Below are 14194 nucleotides of genomic sequence, written 5' to 3' on the forward strand. Positions count from 1 at the left end.
AATATCAAATTTTACTAGGAATAGGAAACGGAGCCACAACTTTTTGTGTTTTCTATGTGATCAAATATTCAATATTCTAAATTTTGGTATGAAAACGTTGGTTCTTTATAATTGAGTCCTTTTTTTAAAAGAATACATTATTTTACTTTCAGAAATATTATTTATATTATATTTAAACTGGCTTCAAAGATTCAAATACACATACTTTGTAGAACATCTATTTATATTAGTTTTTTTTTTCAGTAGGTTATGCTATAAAACATTCAGAAGTCTTACATATTCTGAAAGTCTCAGAACGGGATGAAGAAAATACTGAAATGAACAGGCTGGACAGAATAATGGTATAATATTCAAAATTAATTGTAGGTATTTTTCTTAAGTATACATCTAGTTTCATATTAAGGAATCTACCAACAGAAACATTTGTGTTTCATGATTAAAAATGTTTTATGGAAAACTTCCTAAATCAGAAATCTTTTTTTTAATACTTTAATACCTGGAACCCTAAAATGCAATTCACAGATGTCCAAAAGCTCACTCCCTGCCTAGAAAAATAATTGTTAATATTCAAATATCAAACAGAGCATCCAGCTGATGTTTGTGATGCAGTAGCAGGTTAAAGATACTAAAGTTTAAAATCAGCTTAGAATAATCCCATATTGAGTATAAAATTATAGCCTGTCATCAGGAGCAGGTTGTCAGAGCCAGGTCCAGATGGGAGACTGGCTGGGAAAAAGGCTGAGGCAGGTGGGAAAATGATGGGAAACTGACGGAAGACAGGACTACTCCCTCTGCTGGCAAGGTCCTCACCTGCTTGAATTTTTAACAAATGACTAGCTTTTCTTTAATTATTTAAGATATTACCAATAAATTATATAAGGTGCCCCCCTTTCAGTCTGCACATTTTCAAACGCATGGTACCTTATTTTCACGAGATTAATTTGGCAGACATATAAGGATCCAATGTTTCACCAGGAGGTCCAATTATTTATCTTGTAATTTAAGTGTATTATAAACATGAAAAATTTTAAAAATATAGCATTGTTTTTATAATATAAGGCCTTTAAAAATTAAGAATGCCTTTTAATTATGTTTGTTGATATATATACTTTCTTGAAGAAAAAAAAATTCTTGGGTTACGGACTTCACAATCTCTTTCTCAGGCTCTACATAATGCCCCGTAATGAAATAATATAGAAATGAACCATATAAATCAACTATACAGGGAACAAGGAAACAGCATGTCACAGCAAAACAGCATAGATGTACAGCGCCAAACCTATCTGATAATCTAATGATCTGAGTTTACAGATATTATGTACTAATATGTAAGAAATTAAGAACTAATGTTTACACAAAAAATTTGCTAAATTTTACAGAAAAATTATTCAATATTTGATTTTCAATGTAAGTTAATAGCTGCAGCAAAAACATTTAGTAAAAATCTGTTCTAAGATTTTGGCCTACAACCAGAAGCTCCCAGAACAGGAGGGATCAGCTTTTTCACCCACTGTTCTCATCTGAATCCTGGCTTAAAAGCTATTCCAGCTCCCAGCTTTCCAGAAGGCTCCATCCCAGGAATCCTTGCCTGCCATTTGGTTTGCTGATTTTAATCTCTCAGGACTTTCTTACAGTGGCTCTACTATGCTGAACTGGCACTTGCTTCTAGAAGTGAGTTATTATTAAACCTGTAGGTCAATTGTGGCACTAACAACTCTTTGGAAGCTTTCAGCCACAGTGTACAATTTGCTAGTCTAATTAAATATTAATTCTAAGTGTTACATTTTGTGGCTAAGAGCTTTTATTTTCTATCATCAGCCTGGAAGAAAAAGAGGTTACAAGGCTAATTTAATCTCTCCCCTGTCCTTCCCAACATTAAAGATTAACTACATGTGGTACAAAAACATCATTAAAGAAGCAAGAACTCTTTATATAGCAATGATAATGTAATTAATAGCAAAGGGCTAAAACATAACGTTAGGGCATAATATCTGACCTGGTACTTAAACAGCTTTACATTATAACTGTTTACAAGCATGTTTGGTCTCAACATTAAGAAATAAATATCATTCATTTTTAATGACAGTAATCTTTCTTTAAGGAAAGGTATAAATCCAAGTATATAAATAGGAATAATTCAAAACTCATGTTTTCTCCCAGGTATTTTTCAGATACCTTACAATACTAAACAGAAGAAGTTTAGTAATTTTATTTGTAAAATAAATAAAAAATTAAAGTTTTACTTGTTTTTCTATACACAAAAGTGATATACAAGATAGTTTATGATAAAAATAATGTGAAAGACCGTTTTCCCTTTTTTTCTCCTACCATATTCAAGTAGCTTGAACACACAGGGCCCCCCACTCCCCCTTCTGCTCCCAGAACAGTTGTGTCCATCCTTGGACACTGGGCATTATAAAGACGATGCAGTCCAGCAGCCAAAGATTCCATATGTCCAAACAGATGACTCAATCTCCATACCGTGATGAGACATTTCACTATTTATATCATTGATACATTTGAAAAGTTTGGTCCTAAATAGCCCTTTAGCTAATAACTACTACCACTACAGTAACTACAGAGCAAATAACAATATGAACAAGAACATCACAAAGTTATTTTAGAGGAAACAAAAAATTTTTTTTAATGGCTTACTGAATATGCTTTGGTTAGATTAGGTGTAATGAAAGGTTTCTAAATTGTACTTTTAAAGATGAAAATGAATCTTACTGACAATTTGAAATATATCCTGTTCTTATTCAATATGCATATTTCCAGGAAGACAAAATGATACATGTACTGCTACTTTGCTCAATATAGACAGAACTTTACAGATAATTTAAAGTCTGTGTATTGGAGTTTATTTGTATAAAAAGTTTCAATCATCCTTGTCCAAAAAAGTAAATTAAATATATATGTATAATGCATACAAGCTATGATGTGATTTTAAAAATTAACCAGATATCAGCATGTGTAGTCTGAAACAGAAGAAAAAAAGCTGGAGGTACAAGAATTTATAAGTCCAAAGTCTGTGTTAGAAGGACTGAAATACAGTTTGACTATTTGTTATTTCAAAGAAAAACAGATTCTGTTTACAACTTACTATACTGACACAAAGTTACTGGAATTTGACAAATATGATGTACAACTGAAATAAGTATAATATAATTTAGTTCATTTTAAAAACTGCTTCTTTTTAAACCCTTAAATATGTAAATTTCTTATAATCAATTTCAGAGTATTTAAGAAGATCTGAAAACATTAAAGGCAGATTCCCAGTTGAGAATATCCTGATTAAGAAAAGAATTCATAAAAAAATGACACTCTATTTGGCTTCATCCTTTAGTAACTGTAGCCATGATCAAGAAATTAATCTGTAATTTTCATCCTTAAATATTTTTCTTAGTAAAGTGCATTTAAAAAGATAATTTAAAATAAAGTAATATGACTGAAGGTAGTGTTATGCTCGTACCAACAATTAGATAAAAAGTATTTTCCAAAATTTTATGGCTGTAAACTCACAAAAGTCTATTTTTCTTTACCATGCAATTATTCTTAGTTCTTGTTTTAAGAATAAAAGATTTCACACTGAGAGAAATTCACAAGGCCACTGGAGTCCACATTTCATAATCCCATATTAGTGGTTAGTTCTAAAGCGGTCCATTGGTTGACTTAAGAGTTTAGCTGCTAAAATACTCAGCATGAACTAAAAGTTTATGGATGTGAAAAGGTTTGTTCTGAATTTCACTACATAGAAACATACTGTATCATTCACCTGAGTGGGTTCAAAGCTCTAATACATTAATGTTATAGAAGATTAATTTGAAAACCCATCAATTAAAATAATACACTAAATAAAATCTCATTCATTTTTCAAGAGACATATTTTAACAAGGTCCTTTCTCCCTGCTTTTTATCAGAAAATGAATTTTCCTTGGTATAACCTAATATGCTGGTAATAGTTTTCTTCAGTGAGATAGCTGAGAAAAAATTCTACAGATTAAATTATTATAAAACAGTGGGTATATGATAAAAATAGAGTAAGGCTATTAATTGACCAAGTGCCAATGATGACAAATGAAAATATGCTATAGGCTAATTTCAAATCGGAAATTTGGTTGAATAAAGGGAAGTTAAATAGTTCACCAGACAAGTAAATTAAACTCTGGCAATAATTATAATTATTATACAATGAAAAAACATAATGTCATATTCTACGATCAAGAATGTCAAAGGAGTTTTCATTCTTGCATTGTTGTACTTGGGGAAGAGATTTATCAAGTTGTTGTTTATATTTAAAAATTCCTGAAAAGTGTAGACTATCACAGCTTGAATAAAGACTAGCAATAAGTAAATTTTCTTTTAGAAAAAAAAAAAATGCTGTGAGAATGGCATAAGAAGTAACTTTCTCCATTTTTCATTTTATTAATTAAAGTGTTTCAATATTTGTTTCCTGATAGTCTTAGGTAAAAGTGCTTTAAAAAATAAAGAACTTGCCACAGATTATATTAAAAAATGCATAAAATATGGGATATTCACTTTCTTTTCACCTCACTAATAAAATCATCATAAGGCACAAAAATAAGTTTCTATTTCCAAAAAGAATAAATGTTATTGGTCACCATTTTCTTCAAGCACACAACTGTTACTGGGAATTGAAAATAAAATTAACTTAAAAGCCACAAAATGTTTGCATAATTTGGAGGTGAATGACAAATTTTGCTAGTGGTAAGCCAATTCCCATTTATAGACCAACAAATTATTGTTTCATATCTTGCCAAATATTGAACTCAAACGGTATCCCATTGTAACTGCTTTAAAGTTACCACTTTGCCCATATATATATATATATTTAACTCATTAAAAAGTTTCAAAGGGTGCAAAACCATTTCTGTTTCTAACAGTAAAAGGGGGACAAGCAGCAGAATGCTGAGGAGTGTGGTAGAAATAGAATATGGGTATTTACACCAAAGTTTTTAAAAGTTTCAATAATATTCTTATAATTAAAATAATATGTAGGAAGAATTTAAAGACAGGGTTTTAGTTACTCTTCTTAGATGTAACCTTTTCTCTCTTTTTTTTTCAATCCATGACAACCTCTTTCACTCGACAACAGAGTTTTGAACAGTTGAGTTGTGAGAATGTGAGCAGCTGCTGTTATTATAACTAAAGGTCTGTCTACTGCTTGAGTCTGAGAGACCACATGTTCGGCTGTCCTCTCATCTTGCCATCCTCACCAATTAACTATTAACATGGAGGGCTGTACACATGCTCTTGGGGGCTCTTTAACAGGCTTCTTGGCGAGTGGAACAACTACACAGCAGGGATCTGGGAACTGAGTAATGCCGGAATATAGGGGAGCCGTCCGTAGTTCTGCTCCTTCTAATGACACTTTACTCCATAGTTCAGCATGTAACAAAGTCTGTATTTAACTTAGCCATTTCACACACATTTTCAGTTCAATGTCTTTGGGCAGATACTAAAACTATATTCTAGCAAGAGACAATGTAAGTAATAATATTACTTCACAGGGAAAACTGTTTAAGATGATATACATACGCACTTAAGACATTCATAATATATTTGTTGAACAATTTTAGTGTTTCCTTAACAGCTATTTAGAATTTATTTTTATATACTTGTTCCAAAGTATGCTTTCCATTTTTTTCCCTGTGGTGTTAAATAATCTTTAATCTGCAGGAAATAAAAAATTTCAAGTTCAAAGTTGTGAGACTGAACACAAAACATTTCAAATGCAAATTAAAAAATAATTCTTGTTCCTTCTACTTGCAAAATTCTTATTATAACAGTAAGTTAAAATCAGTTTTGAATCTATGTCATTATTTTCCCTATTTTAAGTTTTCCCTCTCTTTGCAATTTCCTTAACTATGTGTTCCTTCCCTACAATGAAATTAAACATGGGAAGCATGCCAAAAGTACAATAAAGGGTAACTAATCATTACTATACAAGTCTGACAGAATGCTAATAACTAAAGTAAGAATACCGATTAGCTGGTTTAACAATTCAAGAAATAAAGATATTTTATACAAAGTACCTTTAATCTAATGTTAATTTATATAATGCACTCAAATAAAGGTACCATAATTTTATTATTTATAGATACCCAACTATATGTCTGATGAAATTTCCAAGGATTTCCATTTCTACTTCTGCTTGAAACCACTCTACTACCACTCCCAAGATCAAGTATCCATATACTCACACACACTACTTTTCTGTTCCATCCTATCTTTTACATTGTTGAAAAAGTTCCATGAGAATAGGAACCTTGTTTGTCTTGTTTGCTACTGTACCCCTATGGGTGCCTAGAACAGGGCCTGCCTTATTTGTTAAATAAGTGGATAAGCTAAATTACCCATAGTCATTCAATCACCATTTAAACCTTAATTTATAATCTCCAGAGGTGACACTGGTCATAGTGAACAGGAAGCTGATGTATAATGTTGACAGAATCCTGTTACAACATGGTGACACTACCAATATTTGGATGGCCAGCTGGCTTTATCTATGCCTCCTGGTATGTCTCAGGCCTAACCTGTGAGAAGATCTTGTCAGTGTCTTTCATAAAAAGAGGGAGCTGGAGATTGCTATTGCTTTGATAGACTTTTATACCTTATATTTTGTAGACTGCATCTCTGTTCAAATTCTCAGTTTTGGAAATCTGTTTAAGTAATGATAGTGAAATGATAACTGCTAACATATACTGAATGCCTACTATGTGCCAGTACTGTGTAAGTAGATACTACTAATCCTCTTAATTGGCTACTTTTTGCTCCGTTTTCACAGATGAAGCTGAGCCTGAAAAAATTAAGCCTCGATTAAGACTATGCAACTAGTTGGATCTCTCTGCCTCTAAGAATCCAGGCTCTTTCTACCATTTAATGCTACTTTGTATATAGTCTCTTTCTAAATTTTGGCTCTAGTATCTCTATTGAACATTTTAGCATAGTACAGTGGTTAAGAATATGGTGGTAATAGGAGGTAGACTACTTAGGCCTAAATTCTGCCACTCATTAGCTGTGTGATCCTGGGAAAAGATAATGACAGTACCAACCATATAAGTTATTATGAGAATAAATGAGTTAATATTTGAAAAGCATTTAGGACTGCAACTGGCCCATAGTAATCACCATGTAACCTTTTATTAAATAAACTCACAGTCCACTGGTTATATGTATTTGTATGTCTTTAATTATCTTTCTAAGCACACTGCTTGCAATTCTTATTCTCTTTCCTTAGTCAAAAAACTGATTTTTCTTGACAGACTTTAAAAGTTATCAAGTTTTCTCTCCTATTTATATAATAATGGATTTGAACATATTTAATTTTTTTTGTTTGTTTGTTTGAGACGGAGTTTTGCCCTTATTGCCCAGGTTAGAGAGCAATGGAGTGATCTTGTCTCACTGCAACCTCCATCTTCCAGGTTTAAGCAGTTCTCCTGCCTCAGCTTCCCGAGTAGCTGGCATGCACCACCACACCCAGCTAATTTTGTATTTTTAGTAAAGAAGGGGTTTCTCTGGTCAGGGTGGTCTTGAACTCCCGACCTCAGGTGATCTGCCCACCTTGGCCTCCATATTTTCTACTACACATTTTCAGATCAAACCAAATATATGATCAGACATCATGTTCAAAGGGCAAGGGAAAATTTATTTGTTTTTTTATAACTCAATTGATACTAGGGCCAGTAGACTACTGTATGATAGCTTTACAAAACTGTCTAGGGATGAGAGATTGAAAAATGTTAGAAGCTCGTGCAGTTTTTAAAAAAAGACAGTCTCTGTTTTGAGGAAGATGTCTTCATTCTTGGTCACACTATATAACTTTATACTAATTACCAAAATCTGACCCTCTATTTTGCTATGTCTATTTCAAAGGAATCTCTTTACTGCTATGTTAAGAAGCATAAATTTGATCTCCCTCTCTCTCTTCCAGTTATACAGAGGCTTAAATATATCTGTAAAGTATCAAAGTTAAAATATCGTTTCAGGTTCAGACATCCAGATCACTACATCATTCATTCATTATTTAATCAGTGGTCTAGATAGGTTGACTTGAGGTCATCTGATAGTATCTGCTGGTTTCCTTAAACAGAGGCTACAGAATTCACTGTCACAGGAATCTACAAAAGGAGTCTCTTCCTTAAGTAATAAAGATGCTTACCAATAATATGGCTTTAAAAAAGTGTTTTCTTTTTCTTGCAGAGGCCCCTTTAGAATAAATTTTAAAGTTACATATATACATATATTTATTTCATAATTGTTTTTCTTTGCTTTGCAAATTATGTAAAAGGAAGCACATTTTCATCTTTTTTCTCTCTTGTCTAGAACTTTTTGTTTAATCTTTTGTATATATTAATTTATCAAATATTTTACAATAATAATTTTCTCTTTAAAAATGTGGAATAATTACAATGTTGGCAAGAACTTTTTTTTCCTAATAGAAACTTAGTGTCATCAAAGGTAGTTAATAATTCAGGACACACAGGATATAGTGTGACAGAAGGGAAATAGTTTAAATTTAGAGTTAAACAGATCTGAGCTTGAATACCAGATTAAAATGTGTAACAGACATGAGATATTGGAGAATCATTTAACTTCAGTTTAGCTGCCTTTGCAACTGACATCACAGCTATCAAGGTTTGAAGTCAGGGAAGGACACTGGCCTGCTACTTATTAATGGGGTGATCCTATGGAAACAGAGGTAAAAACTACCTGTTTCACAGGGTAGCAGTGATGATTCAACAACATAATGCTTGTAATGTGCTTGCATGTAGTACATGCCTAATAAATAGTTGTAGTAATAGCACAGTAGTTGTAGTATTTTCACCAGTATCTGATGTCTGTTTCATGTTTATTTATCATAAAAATAAAAAAGCTCACCGTGCCTAACCAAACTATTATTCGAGTACTGACTTTACAATAACTTATTAACAATGAAAGCAAGACAAGTATGTGTACAATGTCTAGCATAATGAGACAAAGGAGTTTCCTTATGATATTTCTACAATTGTAAGCTAATAATAATAATAATAATAATAATAATAAAGGTTCAGACATAATGTATAAAAAATCCTTCAAGGAAACTGAATTATCCTTTCCTGACTATATAAATAAATAAATTCTACTGACCAAGAAGATCAAATTCACTTCTTTTAAAATTTAATTTTATTTTGTGTAGAGATGGGGTCTTGCTATGTTACCCAGGCTGAACTTCTGGCCTCAAGTGATCCTTCTGACTCAGGCTTCCAAAGTGCTGGGATTACAGGTGTGAGGCACTGCATCTAGCCCAACTCATTTTTCATCTGCCCCACTTTTCAGTCATATGTGCTATGTAACTAAATGGCCTTTTAATAAATTTGCTATTTGCAAGTAGGGTCTGGGTGTGTTACAACAGAGATACTAAAATTACATGACTTTATAATAAAGATTCAATATTAATTTAATTAACATGTATTGAATATCTAGAAAAAGCCTAGGTACTGTGTTAAGAATTTTAATCCACGAAGATGGGAAGAAAAAAGAAGAATTTTAAAACCACATTTAGTATTATATTACTACAATAAAGCCTATGAAGTATAAGTATTTGGCCCTCCCTCTATGGAGACTACAATGTAGTAGATACATAAGATTATATATAAAATCACATGTTTGAGGCAGACAATATATACTTAAGTAAACAATACTAATATTAACATATACTTTACATAAGAATAGTAATTAAAGAAACCAGAAGGTGATTCAGAACAAGAACTAAAACTATGGAAAAAATTCTAATGAAAACACATTGATTCATCAGTAAAATAAAAAATACATAAAATGCTTAGTGGAAAACACAAGAAAAAGACCTTAAAGAGGGCAAAGACTGTCAAGATTGGAGGTGTGAGGGAGGTAAACCACTAATCATTAAAAAAAATTTATAAGTTAAACTTCATCAATATTAAAAACTTTCGCTCTTCAAAAGACACTGTTAATGGAAAAAGCAATTCATAGGCTGGAGGAAAATTATTACCAAGTTGTAGTTAAAATATCAAAGAATTTTACAAATTGATAGGGACTATCAATAGAAAATGGAGAAGACAGACAAAAGACAAGCAAATTGCCAGAAAGCACATGAAAAGATGGTCAACATCATTAGTTATCATGGAAATACAAATTCAAAGCACAATGTCATACTATATAACCATGAGTTATGAAAAAGTAGTTCTGGAAAGTTCTTACTTGGATCAGATGTGTTGGCATTGTGATGATGCAGACTGAAAGAGAGGTTCTCAGAAGTCCACGGAGAACATAGAGGAACTTGGTAAGGCTGTGACTGCTGTCTCCATTTTCTGTACAGCAAATATCATCTCCCCATAAAGGTGAGCCAAGATTCTGAATTCCTATTCTTAAAATGTTTTTCTGTTTTTTCTAAAAGAAAGTGGGATAAAAGCAAACACATAAAGTTTTGCTAATAAATAGAATACCTCTTTTATCTGTCAGTTCTTATCTTTATAACATCAGGGAGATAATGTCAATAGATGTGTTAAAAAATTTTTATGTACTATTAGTAAATAAAGCAATATAAATGAAACAATTTAGATTACAAGATTAAAAAATAACAATTTTTTTTTTTACTTTTAAAATATCTAAAGAGTATCAAAAGCCTTAAGCTTTAAACGTATCTAAACTTTTAACAATAACAACTCTAAGAATTGTTATTCTTAGCAACTTAAAATATATAACAAATCACAGATAATAATGATCAACTCTAAACTAGAATGCTTGCGAACCCATTCTCGGTATTAGAAAATTCTGTCTTTCAGTAAACTATAAATTGTTCAGTATTTCTCATTTAATTTTATCTTTCCTGCTGCCTGATCTTTTCTTTGAAAAAAGCTTAAATATGACTTTCCGGTTTTATATTTTACATTTGCCTCTGGTTTTTCTTCTTGAAGCTGTTGTTAAAATAATAATTTAAGTTCAACATCTTTCATAAAATTTAACAAGTGAACAGTTAGAACTTGAACCTACTGAAATTAAGGTCACAATAAGTGACTATATTTCTTGGGAAAAGAACATTTAAAAATCATTAATAAAACTGTGAATAAATCACTGTGAATAAATGTTTAACAACAGATGTGTTTGTAATAAATTCTACTGTTTGAGTTACTGTAAATTAGCAAATGTTTTGTAAATGCTTTCCTTAGAAATTCAGTAAAATTTCTGGGCAAAAGAAGGAGGTGTTAACAAAACCTGGCATGTGCAAATGATTGAAAAATCATTATTAGAACTGATGAAAAAGCAAGATGGGTCTTAAAGCCATAATTTGGAACATTGTTGCTTTATATGTGATTTCTGATGAAACAAGATCCTAAAATGTATCACTTGCTATTCCTATAACATACCACTAATAAAATTTATTAACCAACAAGTTACTGTCCAACACAATATATCTATTTCCCTGATATTACAAATGAAAATTGAATTTGTGTATTCCTTTTCAAGCAGAATTTATTGACCATGGAAAGGAGGAAAAATGTGTAACACATGGAAATGTTAGAAGATGAAAGCCTAAAGGAACAGAAACTAGTAAATGAAAAAGAGAGAATTATAGTCAGGACTATGTAACAAAAGCAGATGTATGATTCTGACAAGACACACACATTACTTAGGCCTTAGTTTTTTCTATCTTTCTTTTCTTTTCTTTCTTCTTCTTTTTTTTAAAATTTTTTAAATTTTTATTTTTATTTTTTTTGAGACAGGGTCTTGCTCTTTTACCCGGATGCAGTGCAGTGACATTACGATAGCTCATGGTAGTCTTAAACTCCTGGGCTCAAGTGATCTTCCCACCTCCTCCAGAGTAGCTGGGACTACAGGCATGTGCCACCACAGCTAGCTAATTTTTCTTTCTTTCTTTCTTTCTTTTTTTTTTTTAACATGTAGAGCCAGGGTCTTGCTAAGTTGCCTAGGCTGGCCTTAAACTCCTGGACTAAAGCAATCCTCCTGCTTCAGCCTCCCAAAGTATTTGGATTACAGGTGTGAGCCACTGTGTTCAGTTTTCTCATCTTAAAATTAAGAAGAGAGGCTGGGCTCACACTTGCAATCCCAGCACTTTGGAAGGCTGAAGCAGGCAGATCACCTAAGATCAACAGATCGAGACCAGCCTGGCCAACATAGTGAAACCCTGCCTCTACTAAAAATACAAAAATCAGCCAGGTGTGGTGGTGCGCACCTGTAGTCTCAGCTACTTGGAAGGCTAAGGCAGGAGAATTCCTTGAACCTGGGAGGCGGAGGTTGTGTCACTGCACTCCAGGCTGGGTGACACAGTGAGACTCCATTTCCAGAAATAAAATTAAAAAAAATAATAATAAATAAATAAAAGGAGAGAAGATAACATTGTTGTTCTATGATTCAATACAGCTGAAGGCATATAATGGCCTCGATAAGACTACAAGAATAAAATTACAGAAAAAAGGAATTTAGAATAAGCACATTAGAAAGAAACCTCCTGACTCTTAAGGATGTAAAACATGATTGCACTATGTAGGCAGCTGGGCCAATTTTTAAAATGATTGTGTTAAGGTTATGATAGACAACCACCTAAGACATCCTATGTTATCACCCTCAATGGTCCACAAAAATTGTTTTCTTTTTATTTCTGCCTTACTTGAATGAAATGAAGTCATGAGATGTACCAGGGCTTAGGTTAGAAGTATAAATACGTTTCTGGTGAATTAGTATATCTGTGAAATATGATGAGTTATTCTTTTTTCTTTATTATTTAAAACCTTAGAATTTAAGTAAAATGGCAAGAATTTAAAGTTCATTTTGCTATCCCTAAATGTGTTATCTCATGATAACAAACAAGTTAGATTCTCAACAGAAAGAGCACTCTAGAAAAATCGAGAGAGAAATGTACAAAAAAAAAAAACCTAGATATTAGAATGAAACACGAAGGTAACAAAAGAGCAGCATAATGTTGTTTCCCCGTCAACATTTCAGAAACTAAAGATCAACGGTATTTTAATCCACTGTCCCATAATCTATTATTGTATTAAAAAGTACCTGATAAAAGTTTATAACAAAAATGCTGTTAGGCATGAAATCAGGAGCACTACAGAGGTTTAATGATTCTGACAGATACACTGATATATGTATATCAAGGGAATGAAAATATTAAGCCAAAAAATGAATGATGGATAAGATATTTAAGTAAGGTGGGTACCCATACAACAGAATATAATTTAGCATAATACTTCATTAATATTTTTTTAAAAACGGTAATTGCAAAAACAAAGGTTGAATTAGAAATCTCTTGTGTCCTTTGGGACATATAATTCCTTTGCTATGCCATATAATAATGGGCATACCGTGTGGCATAAGATTAAAAAAATAAAAGCTGTACAATAAATAATTTTATTCCTATGAGAACATCCAAAATATTTAATCTGGTATTCTAAGTAAAATCCATGTTCAAATTTCATTTTTATCATGCATTTCTAAGACATTTAAAAATAACAAATGAAATTATGACCACAATTTGTAAATGTCTGTACCCTAGCTCTACAAATGAGCTATATGACTTTACTTACTACCAAAGCTAATTATAAGGTAGTAAACAATATTGTGTTCCTTAGAATCTATTCTATATGTTGCCTCCAATTAGTTCAGTTTATTTGAAAACACAGTGTTAAAAAAAGATAAAAATTTTCTTTTAAAATATAAGATTTATTTGAATGTCAGAACATTATTTTTGACTTAGGAGTAATATTTTTTGAAGTAGTACCTTGTAGGTGCATTTCTGTGGCTTCTCTAACTCATCTAAAATTTCTGACACAGACAAAGACTAAGTAATTTATCAAACAGTACAATCTATAAATATAAAGAATTTATTATATTTTAGTTTCAATAAAATTATATTTTTATAATAACTTATTGGTATATTTTAATTTAAAAACAGTTTTGGTATTCACAATGGAAATGTCTACCTGAAACCTGTTTACTCTTTATAAAGGTCAGTAATTATAGAATTTCTGGTTCAGAAAGACAAATCAGCTCCAGTTTGTTGTCTATAAATTTCTGTGAAAAAAAAATTGTTTCTTGAAAATAGTGGTGTTTTCATAGTCGAATAAACAACTAAGAAACAAATGTTTCATTCTATTCCTATACTAGCTTACTTGTTAAGGATTCTTAA

General features: G+C 31.7%; 1 protein-coding gene across 6 annotated transcripts in view; it reads right to left on the reverse strand.

Moving 5' to 3' along the window:
• The window catches only part of ELP4 (elongator acetyltransferase complex subunit 4), a 249766-nt gene that overhangs the window by 140568 nt on the left and 95004 nt on the right, over positions 1–14194 (reverse strand). For all 6 annotated transcript variants that reach the window (XM_032282329.1, XM_032282333.1, XM_032282331.1 and 3 more), the window contains one exon: positions 10240–10428. In XM_032282329.1, the coding sequence (XP_032138220.1) occupies positions 10240–10428 (189 nt within the window). The remainder of the gene's footprint in view (positions 1–10239; positions 10429–14194) is intronic.

The sequence above is a fragment of the Sapajus apella genome, unplaced genomic scaffold (genome assembly GCF_009761245.1).
Source record: "Sapajus apella isolate SASKATOON/1434 unplaced genomic scaffold, GSC_monkey_1.0 scaffold14, whole genome shotgun sequence".
In the NCBI taxonomy this organism is placed as follows: domain Eukaryota; kingdom Metazoa; phylum Chordata; class Mammalia; order Primates; family Cebidae; genus Sapajus; species Sapajus apella.